Source organism: Diospyros lotus, chromosome 1 (genome assembly GCF_014633365.1).
Source record: "Diospyros lotus cultivar Yz01 chromosome 1, ASM1463336v1, whole genome shotgun sequence".
Classification (NCBI taxonomy): Eukaryota; Viridiplantae; Streptophyta; class Magnoliopsida; order Ericales; family Ebenaceae; genus Diospyros; species Diospyros lotus.
The window spans coordinates 43,389,383-43,409,044 of NC_068338.1; the positions used below are offsets into that span (position 1 = coordinate 43,389,383).

Here is a 19,662-nt window from a genome sequence, read left to right on the forward strand (position 1 = left end):
CTAGAAGAACATGGCAAAGAAGCTTCCGCCTTTTGGCTTGCTTGGCGAGGTTTGAGTCTGACTGTGGCCTGGTGTCGGCGCTGGTGTTGTCATCCAAAATGCATAGCTCAGGCCAGGGGCCGGAGAACCCGGTGCCGGTGCCGGTGAACCCAGTGCCGGTGCCGGGGCTGGAGAACCCGGTGCCGGTGCCGGTGCCTGCAACTTGGAGTCCTTTTCCTTCTTCTTCTTCTCCTTCTCCTTCTTCTTCTTCTTAGAAGAATTATCAGATTTTTCTTCGTATTCCGAATCCTTGTGTTCCTTGTCCTTGTCCTTTCCAGACTTGTTATGATCGGAATCATTGGAGGCATCAGAAGCCTCCTCCGCCGGCGCTTTGAAAACAAGGCCATGGTTATAAGGTACCCCAGTCTTGGGAATCCATCTATCGCCGTCTATGAATCGCGGGGCTAAGAATCGTTGAATGTCATCACCCTTGAGCTCCTTGACACCGCGCCATTGAACCCTCTTGAGCTTGGAAGATGCAGGGCCTCTGTTGTTGAACTCGGAGTAGAAGCAGGTGTTGAGGGCAAAGGTGTCGTTCCATTTCATCCACCCGTCTGGATGGATCAAATCGTCGATGAAGGACTCCATGATGATGGTTCTGGAGTACTCCTTCCATGGCCTGCCGAGATAATTTTTGGTCTGGTTGCGGAAGGGGAAGAACTCTGGATCAGCAACAATGCTGCAGTTCTGCAGAATTAGCCCTGTTGGCTGGCGCCTATCCTTGCGGCCTTGTGCTGTGACAATGTTGGCCTGATTTTGCATTGGCTTTCTCAGCACCATGGTGCAGTTCTGGAAGACTGCAGCGCTGTCGCCGAAGATGAAATCTATGGTGCCTGATATGACGCAGTCCCGGTAGAATTGGCGGTAGGTGTGGGCGTAGAGCGTGTCTTGGTATCCATCCATTTGGCAGTTGTAGAAGATGGACTTATCGGCCCCAACCCTCAATGCCACGGCTTGGTGCTTTTCTGGACCGGCAGTGTTTTCGAATCCAATGTCCTTGGCAATGAAATTGTCTCCCAGCGCAACTGCATCAAAATGTACTCATAAGAACTGCAGGATGGATGAGATGAGATGGAACAGTAGGTACCTATGATTATTAATTAGTTTAGCTAGGCAGGGGGCGCTTGTTACACGTTTGACGTACCGACAGTTGCAGTGTGGAAGGTGGATACTCCATCTATGTAGTTGAGCTTTCCAGTGATCCTTGTTTTCTTGGGGCCGTCTCCCACGACCATCAAGTTGGTCCAGCTTCTATTGAACTGCACTTTCTCGTGATAAACACCCTGCTTGATGTAGAGCACAAAGGTCTTGTTACTATTTTTGGGGATATCTTTTAGAGCTTCATTAACAGTCTTGTACTTGCCACTCCCGTCCTTGGCGACAACGACGTCTGGCTTGATTTTCTTGGGCTTTTCTGTGAGGATTTTTCGCTTAGCTGAATCGACCCAGTGGGGAAACTCGTCGTGACCCCCCAAATCATCGACCTCTTGAGAGAGGAGGCGGCGATTAAATCCTTGGATGTTCAAGGATGCAAGGGTGTTGTAAATGGAAGTGACCATGGCAAGGCCATTGCTACTCATATGCATTGAAGCCTCCAGGTAGTGTCTCATTTTCTCTCCAGCATCACCTGTGGTGTTCTCAAAGCCATCCAAGCAGGTCTCCTGGTAAGTAATGGCACCGCTAAGCCAAGTCTTTAGATTGCCCAACAAATCGTCCAACTTGCTGCCATCAATCTCGCGGATATGATGGAATGACCTCTTAAGGTCATTCACTGCAGAGTCGGCCAAATCCTTGCAGTTTTCAAGTGCTTCCTTTGTTCTTGGATCGTTTTGAAGTTCTTGCAAGAGAGTTGAGTTCCTAGCAGCTTCCTCGATCTGCTTGATTGCCACCTGGAAGGCCACACCTATAAGTTCTTTTGGGTCGCTAGAGTTACCAGCCGAAGATGTAAGGCCATTGACACAGGCTTCTTTGTAATCAGTGGGTTCACACACACTTTGAATGGCTTTCACCGAGGTAGACACGTCTTGGCGATGATTATTTTCGCTATCGGCGGTATGTTGGTTGACCCCAACAGTCACAGCCACCACCATCGCCACCAAAAGTAATGAAGAGACGCCAATTGTGGCTATTTTTTTGTTCCCCTCTCCCATGATGGTTGATGAGATCTGATAGGAGGCTCAGACTCTTTTTATTGCAAAAAACACCAAGAGAAATAGCCTTTCTTTTTCACACACGGTTTAAGGCTAAAAGGAGAGGGTAAGAGGGCTCTCAAAACTCTCCCCTCAAAGCTTTGAAAGCCTCCACTGAGCGTAGCTTAGCACATCTTAAGAAGCTAAGATCCATAAATTAGAGCGACAAATATATTCACAGGTCGGTTATTTCTGTTGAAAACCACTGGCTCCGAGGGAAAGGAGACTAAAATTGCCAAATAATGGGTGGTTTCTTTTTCTTTCCAAATATGTAGTAGTAATAATAATAATAATAGTAGCCAACCCATGCAATTCAGTTTAGAGACTTTCCAACTAACTTAACTGTCACCACATACACTTACTTGCCTCCTCAATTTAACAATTTAATTTGAGCCAATCTATGAGATCAACAACACCCTTAATTTAGGATTGGGTTATCACCGGTCTTCCGCAAAGAGAAAAATTCATTGCCAAGTGGTGATTGGAATGCGAGAAAAATCATCAAGCAAAAGATACTTCCATGTATACAAATAGCGGATTCAAATCAAAATCAAAAATCAAATAAATGGGAACATTTTATTTTATTGGCACTCTTACATCAGGGAGTGTGTGGTAAACAACTGTCAAGAACAAAATAACATATAGAAAAGTGAAAGATTTCTGGGGAAGTACATTAGTTGATATTAATTAATTCTTATATATTAGAGCAGAGTAGCAGTGTAAGGGACTCCGGTTGCAGGCAACCAGTCATCTCCTGATATGAAGTTGGAGACAGTGAAGTTGGCTGCATCTGTGGAATTGATGACATGGTAACCGGGCCAATCAACCCTGTTAGAGGTATCGGAGCCAGGTCCCATGTTGTCGTACTCTGCATAGTATAAAGTATCCAGCGCAAAATCCCCTGACCAAGCCGCCCAACCAGCAGGATCAATCAAGCTGTCCATGAAGCTTTGCATGTACACTGTTCTTGAGTATTGCTTCCATGGCCTCCCCAGAAATGTTTGCGTCGTGCCATTGCTTGATGCCAAGTCCGGGGCAGCTGTAATGCTGCAATTGTGTATTGAAATGCCAGTGTTCTGATTGATATCTGTCCTGCCTTGTGCAGTAATTGTATTGAACTGGCCTTGCAGGGGAAGCCGGGGATAGAGATTGCACTTCTGGAGAACAACAGCTGCGTTTCCGAATATGAAGTCCACGGTACCATACACATCGCATTCCCTATAAAACTGTCTTAGGGAATGTGTGTACAAGGTGTCTTGGTATCCTTCGAAGCTGCATTGATAGAAAGCCGACAAATCGGCATCACTTCTTAGTGCCACTGCTTGATGCTTCTCTGCGCCGGCTGTGTTACGGATGGTTAGATTCAACCCTACAAATCCTTGCCCGACCACAGCTGCAAAAGGGTAGTTTTCCAAAATGTAGGTGAACAATATAATGTCGACTATTTGAGCTCAACGAAATCTAATGCCAATGTCAACAACTTACCAAAGGTTGCAGAATTAAAGGTTGTCCACCCGTCAACCACGCTATGGTTCCCAGTGATTATAGTCTTGTTGATGCCTTCACCGATCATCATCAAGTACTTCTTGTACTTGGGAATAGAAACATACTCCTCATAAATCCCGGCTGTCACATAAATCAAGTAGTATCCAGTTTTAACATCGGTGTTATTTGGGGCTGCAGTCACTGCATCACTAATGGTGGTAAAGTCCCCGCTTCCATCCTGGCTTACAACCACCACGCTATTCACTTTCACCTTGTTCCCAATTGTTTGCTGCAATTTTCTTCCACTCAGCAACTCGTATCTCTTTTGATCCTGGCTTGCCATTGTCGATGCTAACTCTCCACTGTGAAGAAAATTAGAAAATGTAGCGTGTCCTTCTTCTGTCAGCCATCGGCCTGTCCTGGAATTGCGAGCCCAACCGAGCCTAAAAACTGCAAGCGATATGCTGTATAGCAAACTTCCATTGTAGAGTGGAGCTGAAACTGCATTTTGGATACTTGAAGCTGAACTGGTAGCTTGAAGCCCATCTAGGCATGTTTGATGGTTGGTCAATACTGCACTAAGCAAACTGTATGTCTCGTCCAACAGTGGACTTTGAAGGTTGTCTGTAAATCCAACAGCTCCACCAACGTTAGACAAGAAATCCATGTTTAGGTCTATGAGAAACCGACAATCCTCAAGCGCCTGGATGGTGTTTTGGGGGACTGCATACTGCAACTTGAGGTACCCATTCACCAGAGACTGAAAATCCATGGTTTTCTCGAGGGATCGATGGATCAAAAAACGGCCATGGTCACAGGTTGTGGCAGATTGGTTGTCTGGTAAAATGGAGTTGCACATGGAAGGAAAAGGAGTGGAGCTGCAAATGGGGGAAGTTGCAAGAGATGGAGAGAAGAAAGAGAGCGTGAGAATGAGAGACATTGAAGCAATGCAACAAGAAGTTGAATAATGCATGGAAGCCATGTTTTGCAAATACTGGTTATGACTAAATTACGAGGATGTGATGTGGGGCATTGGCTATTTATAGCCAACTTCTCGTGCCGGAAAATTTTAAGTTGAATTTATTAATCAATGTTATGTTAATAATTAAAGTCAACTTCTGCATCTGCTCAAAAGCGCGTTCATCTTGATCTGCTCTGCATCTTTGGTTTATGTTACAAAATTATGAAGCTAAGCAGCAAATTAGTTTGGATATATAATTCTATTTATTTCTTGTGCATGGTTGGCCCAGTTTCAAATGTTGTCCAATGAATGTCTGAACCACATCAACCATTCATTAATTTCTGGGTATATTTATTTATTATTTATTGTGAAATAGTTCGAAATCTGTCTTGAAATATGATCCCAGTTTTAGGAAATAAGAAAAACATACAAAATAGAACCGGAGGAATTAGATGTGCATGCATGAAGATGATACTGGTTGCACTAAGGATCCAAAAGTAGGACGTGTCCGCCACAAATTAATGTATACGACGAGGCCAACTAACTAATTATTATGTATTAAGGTTGCAAAATTCCTTTATCCATTGTATTTAAACCGACCATTTATGAAGTCAATCTTAGCCGGGAAGATGTGGGACGAGGCCCATGGTATAGAATTAATAATAAAATGTTCATATTTTACTTGTTTGCATGTTGAGCCTGAAGCTGAACCCATTTCTTGTGTTAGATATAAGTAGGACAGGGTTATACACAACTTTCAATGCATTGATATTCAAGCATTTACCAACTAAACAAAAAAAAAAAAAAAAAATCAAGAAATTGGTTGGTGTTACGGAAAGAATTATTAATGATCATATTATATAAAATTTATCAACTATGCGTTTCTCCTAAACTTTTAATAATAGATGAATCTGTAACTGTTTAATAGGACTAGACAATAAGTTTACAACTCCGCGTCCGAAGCCTAATTGCTCAGCCCGGACGAGAACTTGATCCCGGTGGGCGGCAACCAGGCCATCCCATCGATGAACCTACCCACCGTGAAGAAGTTCGCCGTGGAGGCATCTCGAATAACGTGGAACCCGGACCACCTGACCCTCCCTGCGAGGCCCGACCCGGGTCCATAGTTCCTATACTCGCCATACCACAAAGTGTTCAGAGCAAAGTTCCCATACCACTCGAGCCAGCCTCTGGGCTGGACCAGCCCATTCATGAAAGTGTTCATAAAAACCGTTCTGGAATACTGCTTCCATGGGCGGCCCAAGTAAGTTGGCTGGGTGGCGTAGATGAAGCTGTTTTGGATCGAAAAGCCTGTGCTCTGGTGAGGATCTTTCCGGCCCTGAGCTGTGATCGTCACCTTCTGTAACGGCAAGGGAACTCTGGTAAAGATCTTGCAGTTCTGGAGGACGGCGGCGCCGTTGCCGAAGATAAAGTCGATGGTGCCGTAGATGTTGCACTCGCGGTAGAATTGGCGGAGGGAGTGGATGTAGAGGGTATCTTGATAGCCCTCCACGCTGCACCGGTAGAAGGCTGACTGGTCGGAGTCGACTCGGAGGGCCACCGCCTGATGGTTCGCCGGCCCAGCCGTGTTCTGGAATGTCATGTCCCTTGCTATGAATCCCTTGCCGGAAACAGCTACAAAAAAGAAGAGGATATTTGAGATCATTCGAGAATTTCAATGCAAAATAATATTCTTACAAACTGTATCATATGTAAGAAATAGTAAAAACAGCAAGAACTATGAAAAAGTTGATTTTTTTGTTACTGATAAGAATTATTTTGATATTTATATGAACTTCTGTACATAAAATTCAATGATTTGGTAGTTGCTTTTTTTTTTTCTTTCCAATAATTATATATGAGGTATTCTGGTATGTCTTTATTTTCAACATATTCATACAGATAAAATTTTGTATAAGTAGTAATGTATAATGATATAATAGTAATATTTGTGAGCCATTTGACATATTTTCCTTATCTATGTAGTATGCATCACAACATTTTATAAGAGAATACTAATATGTCGCTTGGGTTATCTCAATGATCAGTAGGGAGCGGTGGACGAGTTGAGTTTTTAGATTCGAATTCACTCCTTGTGCAATTATTGTGAATTAGATTCAGATTTACTTCCCTTATAAAAAAATTGTAAGACTGAACAGCGAAGACCTACACAAAGGAAATCATCTCAAAAGAATGCTAATATACAATATATAAGTTAATAACTATTCACATCATTTGGCATAATTGTATACACAAACTTATCTGGAAAAAAAAAATATTGCATATACAGAATTTTTTGAATAATTCTCAAGTAAAATAATACCACTCAATAATATGATAATATCCGTGCATTTTAAGGAAAAACCCTCATTTGTAACTTATAATTGTGAAGAACAAATAGTACTATTTTTTAGGTGTGCACAAGATAATTAACTCGATCTTTAATCAAAGAGATTTAAACTCGAGTCATAAAGGATGTCACTATAACAAAACCAATTAAAGGAACGGGAAAAAAAAAAAAGAAATAAAAGTAGAGAATTAAGGTATCTTACCAACAGTAGCAGTCCTAAAGGTGGTCCAACCTTGCATGAAATTCCTATTTCCAGTGACAATGGTGGCGCCTATGCCATCCCCAACAAACATGATGTTGGTCTTCTTCTTCTTCATGTCAATGTTCTCTCTGTAAACCCCTCTCTTTATGTAGATAATGTACCTCCTGTTGCTAAAGTTCGGAGCTTCGTTAATGGCCTGTGTTATGGACCGATAATCCCCGGTGCCATCCAAAGCCACCACTGCATCATGCATTAATCCTCCGGGCCTTGAAACCATAAGCTCTTGATCCCCTTCACTCATCCACTTGGGAAACTCAGAATCCTCGGTTCCTGAAGTAGTTCTGTTCCTCGTTGCTTTGAAGGGCAGGCGATGCAGCTGGGTGTACAGAACCAGGACATTGCCAATGAGCTGAGTGACTTGAGCCAGGCTGCCTCTGATGAACCTCTCGAGGCGTCGGTCCGTGCCCTCGAAGCCCTCCAGGCAGGTGTCTTGGTTGCTAAGCGCCGCGCTCAGCCATGCCTTCAAGTTCCCCTCGGAGTGGCTACCGGCGCCGGCCCTAACGACCTTCATCTCGGCCAGGGACCAAGCCAGTTCGGACACCGAGAAGTCTAGCAACTCCTGGCAGTCCTGAATGGCTATTTGTTCTCGGAGAGTAATGGATAAGGTGTTGAACTTGGTGATCATTTCAATGGCTTGTCTCGCTTCGTCGAGAGAGTTCTCCATCGCGGCTCTGAGTATCGAGCCGGGGCTCTGCTGGTCTAACCCTGACCGGACGACCCTCGACTGCAGGTTGAGGAGGCAAGAGCTTTGGTTCTGGATGTTGGCACAGGCTTGGCTTGCAAGGCTTTGGAAAGTGGTTTCATGGGAGAAAGCATGAATAATGGAAGGCGAAACAAGGAGAAGAAGAAGAAGAAGAAAGGTGGTGGGGAATGCCATTGGTATATTTGGGGCCATATCGTGGGGGGGTGATGGGAAGATTAAAAAGAGAAGAAGAATTGCACTGTTTGAGGGAGATAGCTGTAATGGGGATTGTTTGGTATCAAAGAAAATAGAGTAGTTGGGGGTTGCTGTTGCATGATTCTATGTGCAGGCTTTAACATATGCTTTTTCTCGTAGCAAAGAAAAAGTGATGCTGCCTTGTGGAGCGTGGAGTGGTATTTTCCTACTGCTGTTATTTCATACTTGCTGGCTAAGGAGGCTGCTTGCTTCTTTAGACTCTTGTGGATTCTAGTCTAGCTAGCTACACAATTAATTTATATATATATATATATGTGTGATCTAATAGATGGGTATCTGGTTCAATTCACATGCTGCAATTAATTAATAATATTGTTGACATAATTTCATACAAATATATAATACATGTACTGTGGTTTATTATTTTTTATGTTTCAAGTTTTTATTAACCTCTAGCATTAGCAAATTATCAATTCTATTTTTGCTTTAAAAAATTGCGTATAAAAATGGATCAAAACTAATCTAATCTCACAAATTTTAATTTTTTTTTAATAGATAGTGAAAAAAAAAAAAAACTGAATATTTAAACAACTACTTAATTTCAAAAAATAAGAACCTCTCTATATATTTCAAATTCCTAGTCAGTCTGTTTCATGCATGCATCTTCACATAGTCATAATTCAGCAATAGTTTATATGATAAATTTGAACAACGTCATTATTTTTTTGTATTTTTAATTAATTTATAATTATGCAATTTAAATATTTTAGTTATTCATGTTTTATGATATTTTAATATTTATGAATATTAATATTTATAGAGGTTTTTTTTTTTTTTTTTTTTTGAGCCGCCTCTATAATTTGTCAAACATTCTAAGAATATTTTATAAATTATAAAAAATTATCAAAGACACGTTTTTCATCAACTCATGCCGTAAATTTAAGCCGCAACACGCGCTGTCGAAGACGCTGGCCAAGAAAACGGCATGGGCCTTGGCCATGGACAAGGGAGTCCGCATGGTGTGCGTCAACGCCAGACTCTTGATGGGCGGCCCAAATCTAACCAAGATACAAGATATATGAAGACTGAAAGAATTCCTGTAAGAGTAATGTCAAAGAATTCTTAAAAGAGTAATGTTTTCGCGTTATTTCTTTGAACAAGACAATAGCTATATATATATATATATACCAAAAAAAAAAGATAAATAGATAAAACAAAAAGCCAAAAAGCAAAAACACATTTTCTAGAAAACATTCGGCTTTTGGGGATCTTGGTTCATAACACATTTCCTGAATTTAAGTACCTTAGTTCTTAACACTACTCCTCAAATTGAAATAACTGTTCATCATTTCTAAGTGTTGAGTCAACTTGTTCATATTAATTAAGTTTTGATGATTAATAAAAATATTTTTATGATATAGATGTATTTCTTTCTTATATAAAAAATTAAATTTATTTTGAATTAAAAGTGGGTACAAAGAGTAAATTTATTTTAAATTAAAGGTGAATTATCTTTAAACATATTTCATTCTTTTGATTATTTATGTCTCAAAAGTTTATATTTGAATTTTCATTTATTGATAAATGCTTTTATTACTTATGCAAAAAGTATATTTATTTTGAATTAAATGAGAATTACTTTTAGACATGTTTTCTCTTTCTCATACAAAAAGTAAATTTATTTTGAATTAAAAAGAATTAGTTTTAGATATATTTTCTCTTACTCATGCAAAAAGTAAATTTATTTTGAATTAAAGAAAATTGATTTTAAACATATTTTCTGATTTTAATCATTTATGTCTTAAAAGTTTATATTTGAATTTTCAAATCTTGATTTCTCATGCAAAAAGTAAATTTATTTTGAATTAAATGTGAGACATGTTTTCTTATTGTTTGAGAAAATTTAAATATTTTTTGAATTTCAAACTTCATATTAACCCTTTCTTTAGTGGCTAAAATACTTATAAATACCCCAAACTCATTTTTTGAGTATCCATTGCACATATTGCACATCCAAAGCTACTAAAAGCTTTCAAGCTAATTTTCAATCATTCCAAAACTCTCAAAGATTTATTATTCATCCACCGAAAAGCCACAAGATAAGAGGAGAAAAGTTCTTTAAGTCTTCTATGATAAATCCGAACTTCTTCATTTGAGATTACAAATTTATTTATTTATTTAAATATTATTGTCTTGTATAATTTGTTCTTAATTGTTTATTTGTGTATAAGTGTAGATAAATTATTTGTAAACATTTAAATTATTATTGAGAATTGTATAGGTTTTCTAGATCCGTTAAAATCTATGTGAAACTAGTTTCCAATGTAAGCTAGGGAGAAAACCTTGGTGTAGTAATTGTCTAGAACCCATTGTAATCTAGGTGTGTATCTAGTTTCTAAGGTGAGTTAGTGTGGAAACCTTGGTGATTTTGATTTAATAGAATCCCAATGATGGTTAGACCTTGGGAGAATGAACTAGGTGTATGTGAAGACACCGAACCACTATAAATTATCTTATGCCTCATTGTATTTATTTTTGTTATATCTTGTGGTTTACATTTATTATTAATCTCAAATATAATTTATTATATTTATCAAATATATATTTTTTAATAAAATCATTAATTAAAATTATTTATTAAAATTGAGAAAAAAATTAATCACTCAATTTACCCTCTCTTGAGTGGCCATACCCTAAGGGACGACCACTAACTTACTGATAAGAATTGAAAACTATGGTGTGCTTAATGATTTAGTGAAAATGTCGGTTGGTTTTTTTATGTTGATATATGATAAGTCTTGACTACACCAACTTGAACATTTTCTCGAACAAAGTGACAGTCAATTTTTATGTATTTTGTTCGTTCATGAAATACCGGATTGAAAACTATGTGTAAAGCTACTTGATTATCACAAAATAACTTAACCAGCTGTGAATGCTTTATTTCAAGATCATGTAAAATGTTTTGAAGCCAAGTGACCTCACAACAAACAAATGTCATGGATTGATATTCTATCTTTACACTTGACCTAGAGACAATAGCTTGCTTTTTAGTTTTCCAAGAAATAAGGGAACTCTCAATAAACACACAGTAGCATGTGATTGATTTTTGTGTGTCTCGACATCAAGCCCAATCCGCATCACAAAAGGCATTCAACTGTAATGAACTTGTGGATGGAAAAAAAATACATTGTCCAGGTGTCTTCTTAATGTAGCGTAGAACTATTTGTGCCGCTTCTAGGTGTGGAACTTAGGGCTTGTCCATAAGCTAACTGTGAATGTGAACGGAATAGACCAAGTCTGGCTTTGTGATGGTTAAGTAAATCAATTGCCCAACAAGTCTTCGATAAGATGAGGGATTTTCAATACAATCACCTTCTTCCTTACTAGGGGTTAGACATGGCCAAAATTGAACCGGACCGGCGGTTCGAACCGGAACCGGACCGGCCGGAACCGGACCCGGAACCGGCCGAACCGGAACCGGACCGAACCGGCGAAATTCGGTCCGGTTCCGGTTCAAGGTTCCGGAGAACCGGAACCGCCGGTTCCGCGGAACCGGAACCGGAACCGCCGGTTCCGCTGAACCGGAACCGCCGGTTCCGGTTTCGCGGAACCGCCCCCCCCCCCCCGTGCGCGTGCGGCCGCGCACGGTGCACCCCCCCCTCCCCCCGTGCGCGGCCCCCCCCCTCCCCCCCCGTGCGCGGCGCACCCCCCCCCCCCAACGGTCCAAATTGGACCGTTGGACAGCCCCCCCCCCCCAACGGTCCAAATTGGACCGTTGGACAGCCCCCCCCCCCCCCCCCAACGGTCCAAATTGGATTGGACCGTTGGACCCCCCCCCCCTCAAACTTTTTTTTTTTTTTTAAATTTTATAATTCCTATCTATATATACCCCTCCCTCCCCCACTCATTTTTCACACTTTCTCTCTATCTCTCTCTCTCTCTCTCAAGTCTCAAGCTATTATTATTCTCTCAATTTTGTCTCTCATTTAATATTTTAATTTCAATTTCTTCAATCTTCTCATTTTGTTATTTATCAATTTATTCAATTATATTATTAATTATTTATTACTTGTTACTATATTATTTTATCATTATTATATTTTTTTATTATCATACTTTTTTCAAAAAAATGGCAAGTGAAGGTAGAAATGTTGAAAATGTTGAGTTTGAAGCTCAAAATTTTCAAACACAAGAGAGTGAAACTCAACAAAAGGGAGGTGGAAAAATTTCTACTTCTGATATTTTTAATATTCATTTCAAGAAAACACCAAAAGGAGATGGTAAATTTGATGTATCTTGTAATTATTGTAATCAAGTATACAAATTCAAGCAAGGAGGTGGATATGGTACTTTCGCCCGACATTTGCAAACAAAGCACCCGCTCAAGGTTGGATTGAGCCGCGATCAAACACAAATATCCGGGTTTGCTACCTCTTCAAACTCTCCTCAATTATTTCATTATAATGAAGCTAATTGTAGGTCTGGTTTAGCTGAAATGGTAGCAATTGATCATTTATCTTTTAGTTTTGGTGAAAAATTAGGTTTTACTCGATTTTGTCAAAACTTTGTTAATCCTAGTTTTAAATCAATTCCTAGAAATACTTTGAAAAGGAATTTGTTAAAATTGTTTAAAAACTCAAAAATTGAATTGATAACATATTTTCAAAACAATAATATTAATGTTTCTATTTGTAGTGATATTTGGAGTGATCATTGGCAAACTCATTCATATATGGGTATTACTTGTCATTGGGTTGATGAAAATTATGTTTTACAAAAAAGAATTCTTGCGTATCGATGTTTTGATGAAAGTCATAATGCTGAAAATATTTGTAGAATAATTCAACAAATTTTACAAGAATATAGATTAGTTAATAGAATTTTTTCAATTTCTTTTGATAATGCATCGGCTAATACTGCTTCTATTAATGAATTGAAAAGAATTTGCCAACCAAATTTTGGTGGAAGATTTTTTCATGTTAGATGTGCATGTCATGTTTTAAATTTATGTGTTCAAGATGGTATTAAGTCACTTAATTCTTATTTAGATCCAATTAGAAATGTTATTTCTTATATTTGGGTACACCCTCGAACTGCAAAAGCATGGGCACATTTTTGCACCTCCAATGGTCAAACCCCAAAACGTTTTTCAAAAGATGTCCCTACTCGTTGGAACTCAACTTTTAAATTACTTAATCAATCTTTTGAATATAAAGATTTATTGTGTTCTTTTGCAGCAAATTATATTCCACAATATCCTATTTTTCCAACTATGTGGAATGTTTGTAGTTCAATTTTGAATATTTTACGAATTTTTAATGATGCTACTCATACACTTAGTAGTGTTTATAAACCAACTTCACATCAATTTTTAATAGAAGCAATGAATGTGGCCGGTGTATTAATGGAAGGAATTAATGTTGAAGAAATTTGTCATGCTGTTTTAGAAATGAGAGAAAAATGGTTACGTTATTATCAATTTATTCCTGAAATTTTTCTTGTTACTATGGTATTTGATCCTAGGTGTAAATTTGATGGTTTAATTGAGTGTTTGTCTAACTATTATTCGTTGTTAGGATTAGAAAATAATGAAGAAATTGATGTGAATATTATAATTTCTAAGGTTAGAACTTTATGCAATCAATTATATGAAGCATATGTTATTGCTCCTAGTAGTGAAGAATCATTTCCATCCATGGCTCCGCATTCCTCTTCCTCCCAACCAATGAAATGGGGTCATAAATTTTTAGATCAAAGGAGGAAAAAACCTAGATCGAGCTCACATTCGGAGCTCGAAACTTATCTAACCACAGTTTTTGAGTTTGGTGATGATACAGGTTTAAATTTTGAAATTTTGGAGTGGTGGAAAAGGCACAAGGAGACATTTCCAACTCTTGCAATTATTGCAAGTCAACTTCTTGCAGTTCCAGCTTCAACTGTAGCCGTTGAACAAACATTCAGTAGTGGAGGCAACATTTTGGACGAAAGAAGATCAAGATTGGCTCCAGAATCATTGGAAGCTCAAGTTTGCCTCGATGATTGGGAAAGAGCTAACATGCGACGTCAAGAAGAACTTATCCATTCATCATCATCTGACGAATGGGTTAATGATGGTTCAACAACGGCGACTTCCGACTCCAATGAAGATGCGTAGGATCCAAGTCCATATTTTATTTTTTTTCACATTTGTAAAAATTAATTACTTGTATTACATTTTTGTTGTAATTATTTTTTAATGAAATTAAGTCTAATTCTATTTTTTATTTTTTATTTTTCACATTTGTAAAAATTAATTACTTATATTACATACTTGTTTAGTTGTTTTAATTATTTTTAATGAAATTATTACTTATATTTCTTCAATTTTTAGTAGTGTTTTTTTATTAAAAATATGGTTGAGAATATTTATATTTACAATTACATTTAACAATTAAAAATCGAAACCAAACCGAACCGAACAACGGAACAAGGACCAAAATTGAATACAACAATATTTAAAAAAAAATTAAAAAAATTCGGTTTGAACCGGAACCGGAACCGTTGACCGAACCGGCTCAAACCGTTGACCGAACCGGTCCAAACCGTTGACCGAACCGGCACGAACCGGAACCGGAACCGAACCGTCCCAAACCGCCCTTGGGCGGTTCGGTTCAGGTTCAAAGATTTCTTGAACCGGAACCGGCGGTTCATGAACCGGAACCGGCGGTTCATGAACCGTGGCCATGTCTACTAGGGGTGTGGATTCGGTTTAACCGAATCGAACCGACCGATTTTTAGCCAACCGAATCGAATCGCCTCTAACCCTATAACCGAATCGAATCGAACCGAATTGAAAAAAAACACTAACTGAAATAACTGAACCGGTTCAAATCGATTTTCAGATTTTTCTAACCGAACCGATTAACCTACCCAACAATCAAACCAAACCGAACCGAACCAAAATTAATCAAAAATCGAATTAACCGAGATTGACATTGAACTAATAGAACAGAAAACACACCCAAAACTGAGCTTATATATAAAATAGAGCGAACTTTTACATGTATTGAACAAAAAACATTTAAAACATGGTGCACAGCTATTTCAAAACAATAAACTTAGCAACCAAAGATGATCCAACGCATTCTGTATTTATTTCCTCAAAGTCTTTTATAAGGGAAAAACAAATATAATCAACTAAGTTGGTCTTCTGACAACATAGTGCTTAAAACTGAATTTTCTAATGACACTCATTGGAAAATGGTTTTCTAAAAAATCTTAAAACATTCTAATACCTACGGCATTTCAACTAACTTCGACTTAATTAAAATTGTTCATCGTCTCCATGGCTATCCCTTCAACAGACTGTTCAAGAGATTTAAATCAAGCCAACATCCAGCTATGCCCATAAAACACCTCTGAAGGGTTTTATCTCTTGAATCTTAACCAAGAGTTTACCTAATGAGGAATTTAGCACTAGATATAAATATTACAGACTACCAAGAAGTTCGAGTTAATTCACGAAATTTCACTAAAAAGACACCATGTGGCAGAGATCGACAGCCAATACATTAAATATATCATCACAACCATACACTGAGCAATGAACCATTTTCCTTCCAGTTTAATGTACACAAATAATAATATAGCAAACAACAAAATAGAAGGCTCGTGGTGCTTGCCTCTCGTTAATCTTGCTCCTCCTGCGTTGTTTAGTCTCCGAATGTTTCGAGCGAAGCGCGTTCATCTTCTGATCTACACAAAGAAGGTTGAAGACACAGAATTAGCTGAGGGCGACGGACGGCGGAGGTGACGAAGGAAAGGAACCGAGGGCGATAGACGGCGACAACGTCGACAATCGGGGTTCAAAAGGGGGTTAGGGTTTCGCTCTCTCTCTTTCTGAACCTTCGGAAGTCTCTCGAAAAGGGGTTAGAGTTTTGAATCGAACGACAAATGGCAATGAGGCGCAAGGGTTGGGGAGGGTGGGTTCTTTCTAAACACAAAACAACGTCGTTCCATACTTCGGTCGGTTCGATTTTTCGGGTAATCGGTTAAACCAAATCGAATCGAACTCCAACCAACCCACTAACCGATAAGCTACAAAACCGAACCAAACTGACCAGTTCGGTCAGTTCAATTCGGTTGGTTTGGTTAAACCGAAAAAATGCACACCCTTATTCCTTACTAAGAGATAAATTCTACTCTATTGAAAAATTGGCAGGCTTTACTGCCAAGTATCCCATGTCTTCTAATATTTCAAGGGTATATTTTATTTGTGAAATAGCAATTCCTTGCTTTGATCGAGATATCTCTATGCCAATAAAATATTTCAAGTTACAAAGATCTTTAAGTTTAAACTGTTGCATGAGATGAGCTTTAATTTGTTTAATTTCTTGGAGATTATTGATTGCCAAAATGATGTCATCCACATAGATAAGAAGAATAGTAAATAAAGTGCCATGGTGTCGAATGAATAAGGAGTAATCTGATTTGGATTGTATGAAGTCCACAAGGATGAGGACTTTTGATAGTTTGATGAACCACTGACGAAAAGCTTGCTTAAGCCTATACAAAGATTTGTGAAGCTTGCATATTAGAATCTCCCCCTCTTGTCTGAAATCAACAGGTAATGGCAACATGTAGACATCTTCCTCTAGATCGCCATGGAAAAATGGATTGTTGACATCTAATTGCTGAAGGTGCCAATTCATGAAAGACGCAACAACAATGAATAAGCGTATGGTAACAAGCTTGACAATAGGGACAAAAGTCTCACGATAATCAAAACCTTTGATCTGACTGTAACCTTTTGCAACCAAGCATGTTTTATAGTGCTTGATAGTGCCGATAAGATTAAATTTTATCTTGTAGACCCATTTGCAACCCATATGATTTTTTATGCACGCAGCGTCATGAACGATAGTGGTGGTGGTGGAGATTGGTCGTCACCTTGATCTCTTCATTCTTCGTCGTCGTTCCATCCTGTACTTGTCTTCCCTCTTTGTATATATATATATATATATATAACATATATATCTATATAACATAAGATTTTTTTTTATTTTTTTCACCTATGTTAACGTAAGCCCACTCAAAATGTTTTAAAATGCCAAGGGACATGCCACGCTAACGAACGCACATGCCTTTCAAATCGAATTCAGGTTATGGGTAAAATTGCAACTAACTAACCAAATCAGGTGTTTATTAGTAAAATTAAAACGTTTGAATAAAATCACAAAAAAAATAATTTTTTCATGCTATTAGCACTATTCAATTCTGTAATATATATTATTAAATTATAAAATAAATAATAAAATTTTATAGTAGTTAAAATTATAAATAAATAGAATTAAAGTTTATTAAAAAATAAATAAAATAAGAAATAAAATATAAAAAAATATAAGATTAGGAAATTATAAGATCTACTTAATTATTATGAAAATGAGGTAAAAATTATTTCATTGGATAAATTATAAAACTTAAAAACTTATGTTTATTGTTTATATTTATTTGTATTATATTTAAACTATTTTTTATATTAAAAATTATATTTATAAAAAAAAATTATATTTTTAAAATTTATACTTTATCCCGTATTTTTATTTTCTATTTTTTATAAAAATATCATTTCTTTGTTTCTCTATTGAAATTTCACCAAAAACCCAAAACTATGAGTTTATCTTGTATAAACCCATATTCTAACTTCTTTAAACCTAAAATGCCATCTCCCATCAATTATACTTTTTGCACATTTTTTTTATTTTTAAATAAGTGGAGAAAAATATATTTTGAAAATTTAAAAAAAAATAACAAGTTTTTGTTATCTGCAGAGATTAAAAAATGATTGATATAATTAATAAATTAAAATTCATGTAACTAACTTATAAACCAATTGTACTTTCCAACTACAGGCATCTACTACTGGTATCCAAACATAGAAATTTACAAAAATGTCAATTTTATCGGGCACCATAAACCATTTTAATAGTAAAAAATTGATTTCATATACCTTCTCACGAGAACAATCCTTTCTGGCAACAAGACAAGAGAAACCTCGCAACCCAAATGGCCTGTTAGGCCTTGTATTAGTACCATGTTGTCAAGCTCAAACAGGGAAGGGCAGGGCAGCGTGAGTACCGATACCTCAATAGTCAATATGGTTTTATATCTTTACCGACACCTTCATTATCATCATCGTTATTTATTTAATTATGATAAAAATTAAATAATAAATATTTACCTAATATTTTATGCTATACAATAGATATATATAAAAAATTCATCAAATATACATTTTAACAGATTCACATTCGCTATTTACAATATTTTTCATAAAAAAATATTTATATTATTAAAACAATATTATAAAATTATAAACTCAAAATGCTTATTAGGTAATTAAACAGAATAATGCAATATTATCCCGACTGGTAATCCCCCCTCCTGTTATATATAGTTCTCTTAGAATTGAACACTATACAACGAATACGCGATAATATTGAAATAGAAATATTGTGCAAAACTAAATCGACTCTTCAATAATAATAGGCACAACAAAATTGACTCATTTACAAAATCACAACTAATAATCTTTCTCCATTTGTAATCGTGAAAACAGATTCAGCTGATCTAAGAGATTATGAATCTCATCCTCAGTATTTGTTGATCTGAAAATTAAAATGGTCCTCAAATTCTTGAATGTCGACAAGAGCAGGGTAAAAAGTAATGTCAGACTCGATTTGGCCCGATAAGGAACCTCAGATCAAAGCAAGGTTTGAGAAATGAAACAAATCGACATTAGATCGAATTTTTGAAAAATGATACGAATAAATGCATCGATGGTTCATGTAAAAAGCTACAACGAGAATACAAAAAAAATTATGAAAATTTGTGAAATAAATGAAAGACGCAAGGCGCTCCCTCAGAAATTAGATGAGAAAAGATTCAGTCACAGAATGATCAGAATTAGCATGGATAAAAACTAAAAACATCACAGGGAACATCGATCGCCTTTCGTAAATCATCAAAACAACCATAAGAAATCAAATCAATCAAAAACGGTAAACAATGAATGAAAACCAAGAAGAACGAGAGTTGAAGCTCAGCCATATGTTAAATGGAGTTCATTCCCTGGCCTTTTCACAAAGAATAAGGCCTCATAATGAGCTGGGATTAACATTTATCATCACCGCCCCAACAGATATGAGCATATACAAAGCATACATGTACGCATACAGAGAGGAAGAGAGAGACAAGACCTACAATTTGCGAGGGGAATCAGATTCTACGGGTACGGGAACAGAGGCGGAACTTTGCAAGGGGTGTCGACTGAAACAGAGGCGGAGAAGGAACTCGATGAATTGCGGGACTGTTGGGGTTAAATAGAAGGATGGATGTACTAGGGTTTAGGGCTTATTCGATTTTCCGTCTATGCCCCCCGAAATTTTATTGGATAACGGAGGCCGAAATGAAATCTTGGGCTCTCATCGGCTTCTA

General features: G+C 37.5%; 3 protein-coding genes, 1 long non-coding RNA gene and 2 other non-coding genes across 6 annotated transcripts; all 6 read right to left on the minus strand.

Moving 5' to 3' along the window:
* LOC127793874 (pectinesterase-like) lies at positions 1-2,750 on the minus strand. Its single transcript, XM_052324641.1, has 3 exons — positions 2,745-2,750; positions 1,184-2,204; positions 1-1,064 (listed from the first exon to the last, which is right to left on the minus strand). The coding sequence occupies exons 1-3, from the start codon at positions 2,748-2,750 to the stop codon at positions 1-3; spliced, it is 2,091 nt and encodes a 696-aa protein (XP_052180601.1).
* Positions 2,751-2,800: 50 nt separating this feature from the next.
* Positions 2,801-4,695, minus strand: LOC127793880 (pectinesterase-like). The gene is made up of 2 exons (XM_052324654.1): positions 3,714-4,695; positions 2,801-3,621 (listed from the first exon to the last, which is right to left on the minus strand). The coding sequence occupies exons 1-2, from the start codon at positions 4,693-4,695 to the stop codon at positions 2,930-2,932; spliced, it is 1,674 nt and encodes a 557-aa protein (XP_052180614.1). The 3' UTR covers positions 2,801-2,929.
* An 809-nt stretch (positions 4,696-5,504) lies between these two features.
* LOC127798138 (putative pectinesterase/pectinesterase inhibitor 22) lies at positions 5,505-8,279 on the minus strand. The gene is made up of 2 exons (XM_052331484.1): positions 7,227-8,279; positions 5,505-6,309 (listed from the first exon to the last, which is right to left on the minus strand). The coding sequence occupies exons 1-2, from the start codon at positions 8,179-8,181 to the stop codon at positions 5,639-5,641; spliced, it is 1,626 nt and encodes a 541-aa protein (XP_052187444.1). The 5' UTR covers positions 8,182-8,279; the 3' UTR covers positions 5,505-5,638.
* Positions 8,280-18,591: 10,312 nt separating this feature from the next.
* LOC127810003 (uncharacterized) lies at positions 18,592-19,531 on the minus strand. The gene is made up of 2 exons (XR_008025320.1): positions 19,429-19,531; positions 18,592-18,833 (listed from the first exon to the last, which is right to left on the minus strand). It is a non-coding gene; the product is annotated as an uncharacterized LOC127810003 (long non-coding RNA).
* LOC127793645 (small nucleolar RNA snoR53Y) lies at positions 19,081-19,167 on the minus strand. Its single transcript, XR_008021480.1, has one exon. It is a non-coding gene; the product is annotated as a small nucleolar RNA snoR53Y (small nucleolar RNA).
* On the minus strand, positions 19,260-19,364 carry LOC127793640 (small nucleolar RNA snoR69Y). Its single transcript, XR_008021476.1, has one exon. It is a non-coding gene; the product is annotated as a small nucleolar RNA snoR69Y (small nucleolar RNA).
* Positions 19,532-19,662: the final 131 nt, after the last annotated feature.

Bases quoted from the DNA above. Each gene is read 5' to 3' on its own strand.
- LOC127793874 (XM_052324641.1), bottom strand. The intron at 1,065-1,183 runs GTACGTCAAACG...ATTTTGATGCAG, and splicing joins CTTCCACACTGCAACTGTCG to TTGCGCTGGGAGACAATTTC.
- LOC127793880 (XM_052324654.1), bottom strand. From the start codon at position 4,695: ATGGCTTCCATGCATTATTCAACTTCTTGTTGCATTGCTTCAATGTCT. The intron at 3,622-3,713 runs GTAAGTTGTTGA...ACCCTTTTGCAG, and splicing joins CTTTAATTCTGCAACCTTTG to CTGTGGTCGGGCAAGGATTT.
- LOC127798138 (XM_052331484.1), bottom strand. From the start codon at position 8,181: ATGGCCCCAAATATACCAATGGCATTCCCCACCACCTTTCTTCTTCTT. The intron at 6,310-7,226 runs GTAAGATACCTT...TCTTTTTTGTAG, and splicing joins CTTTAGGACTGCTACTGTTG to CTGTTTCCGGCAAGGGATTC.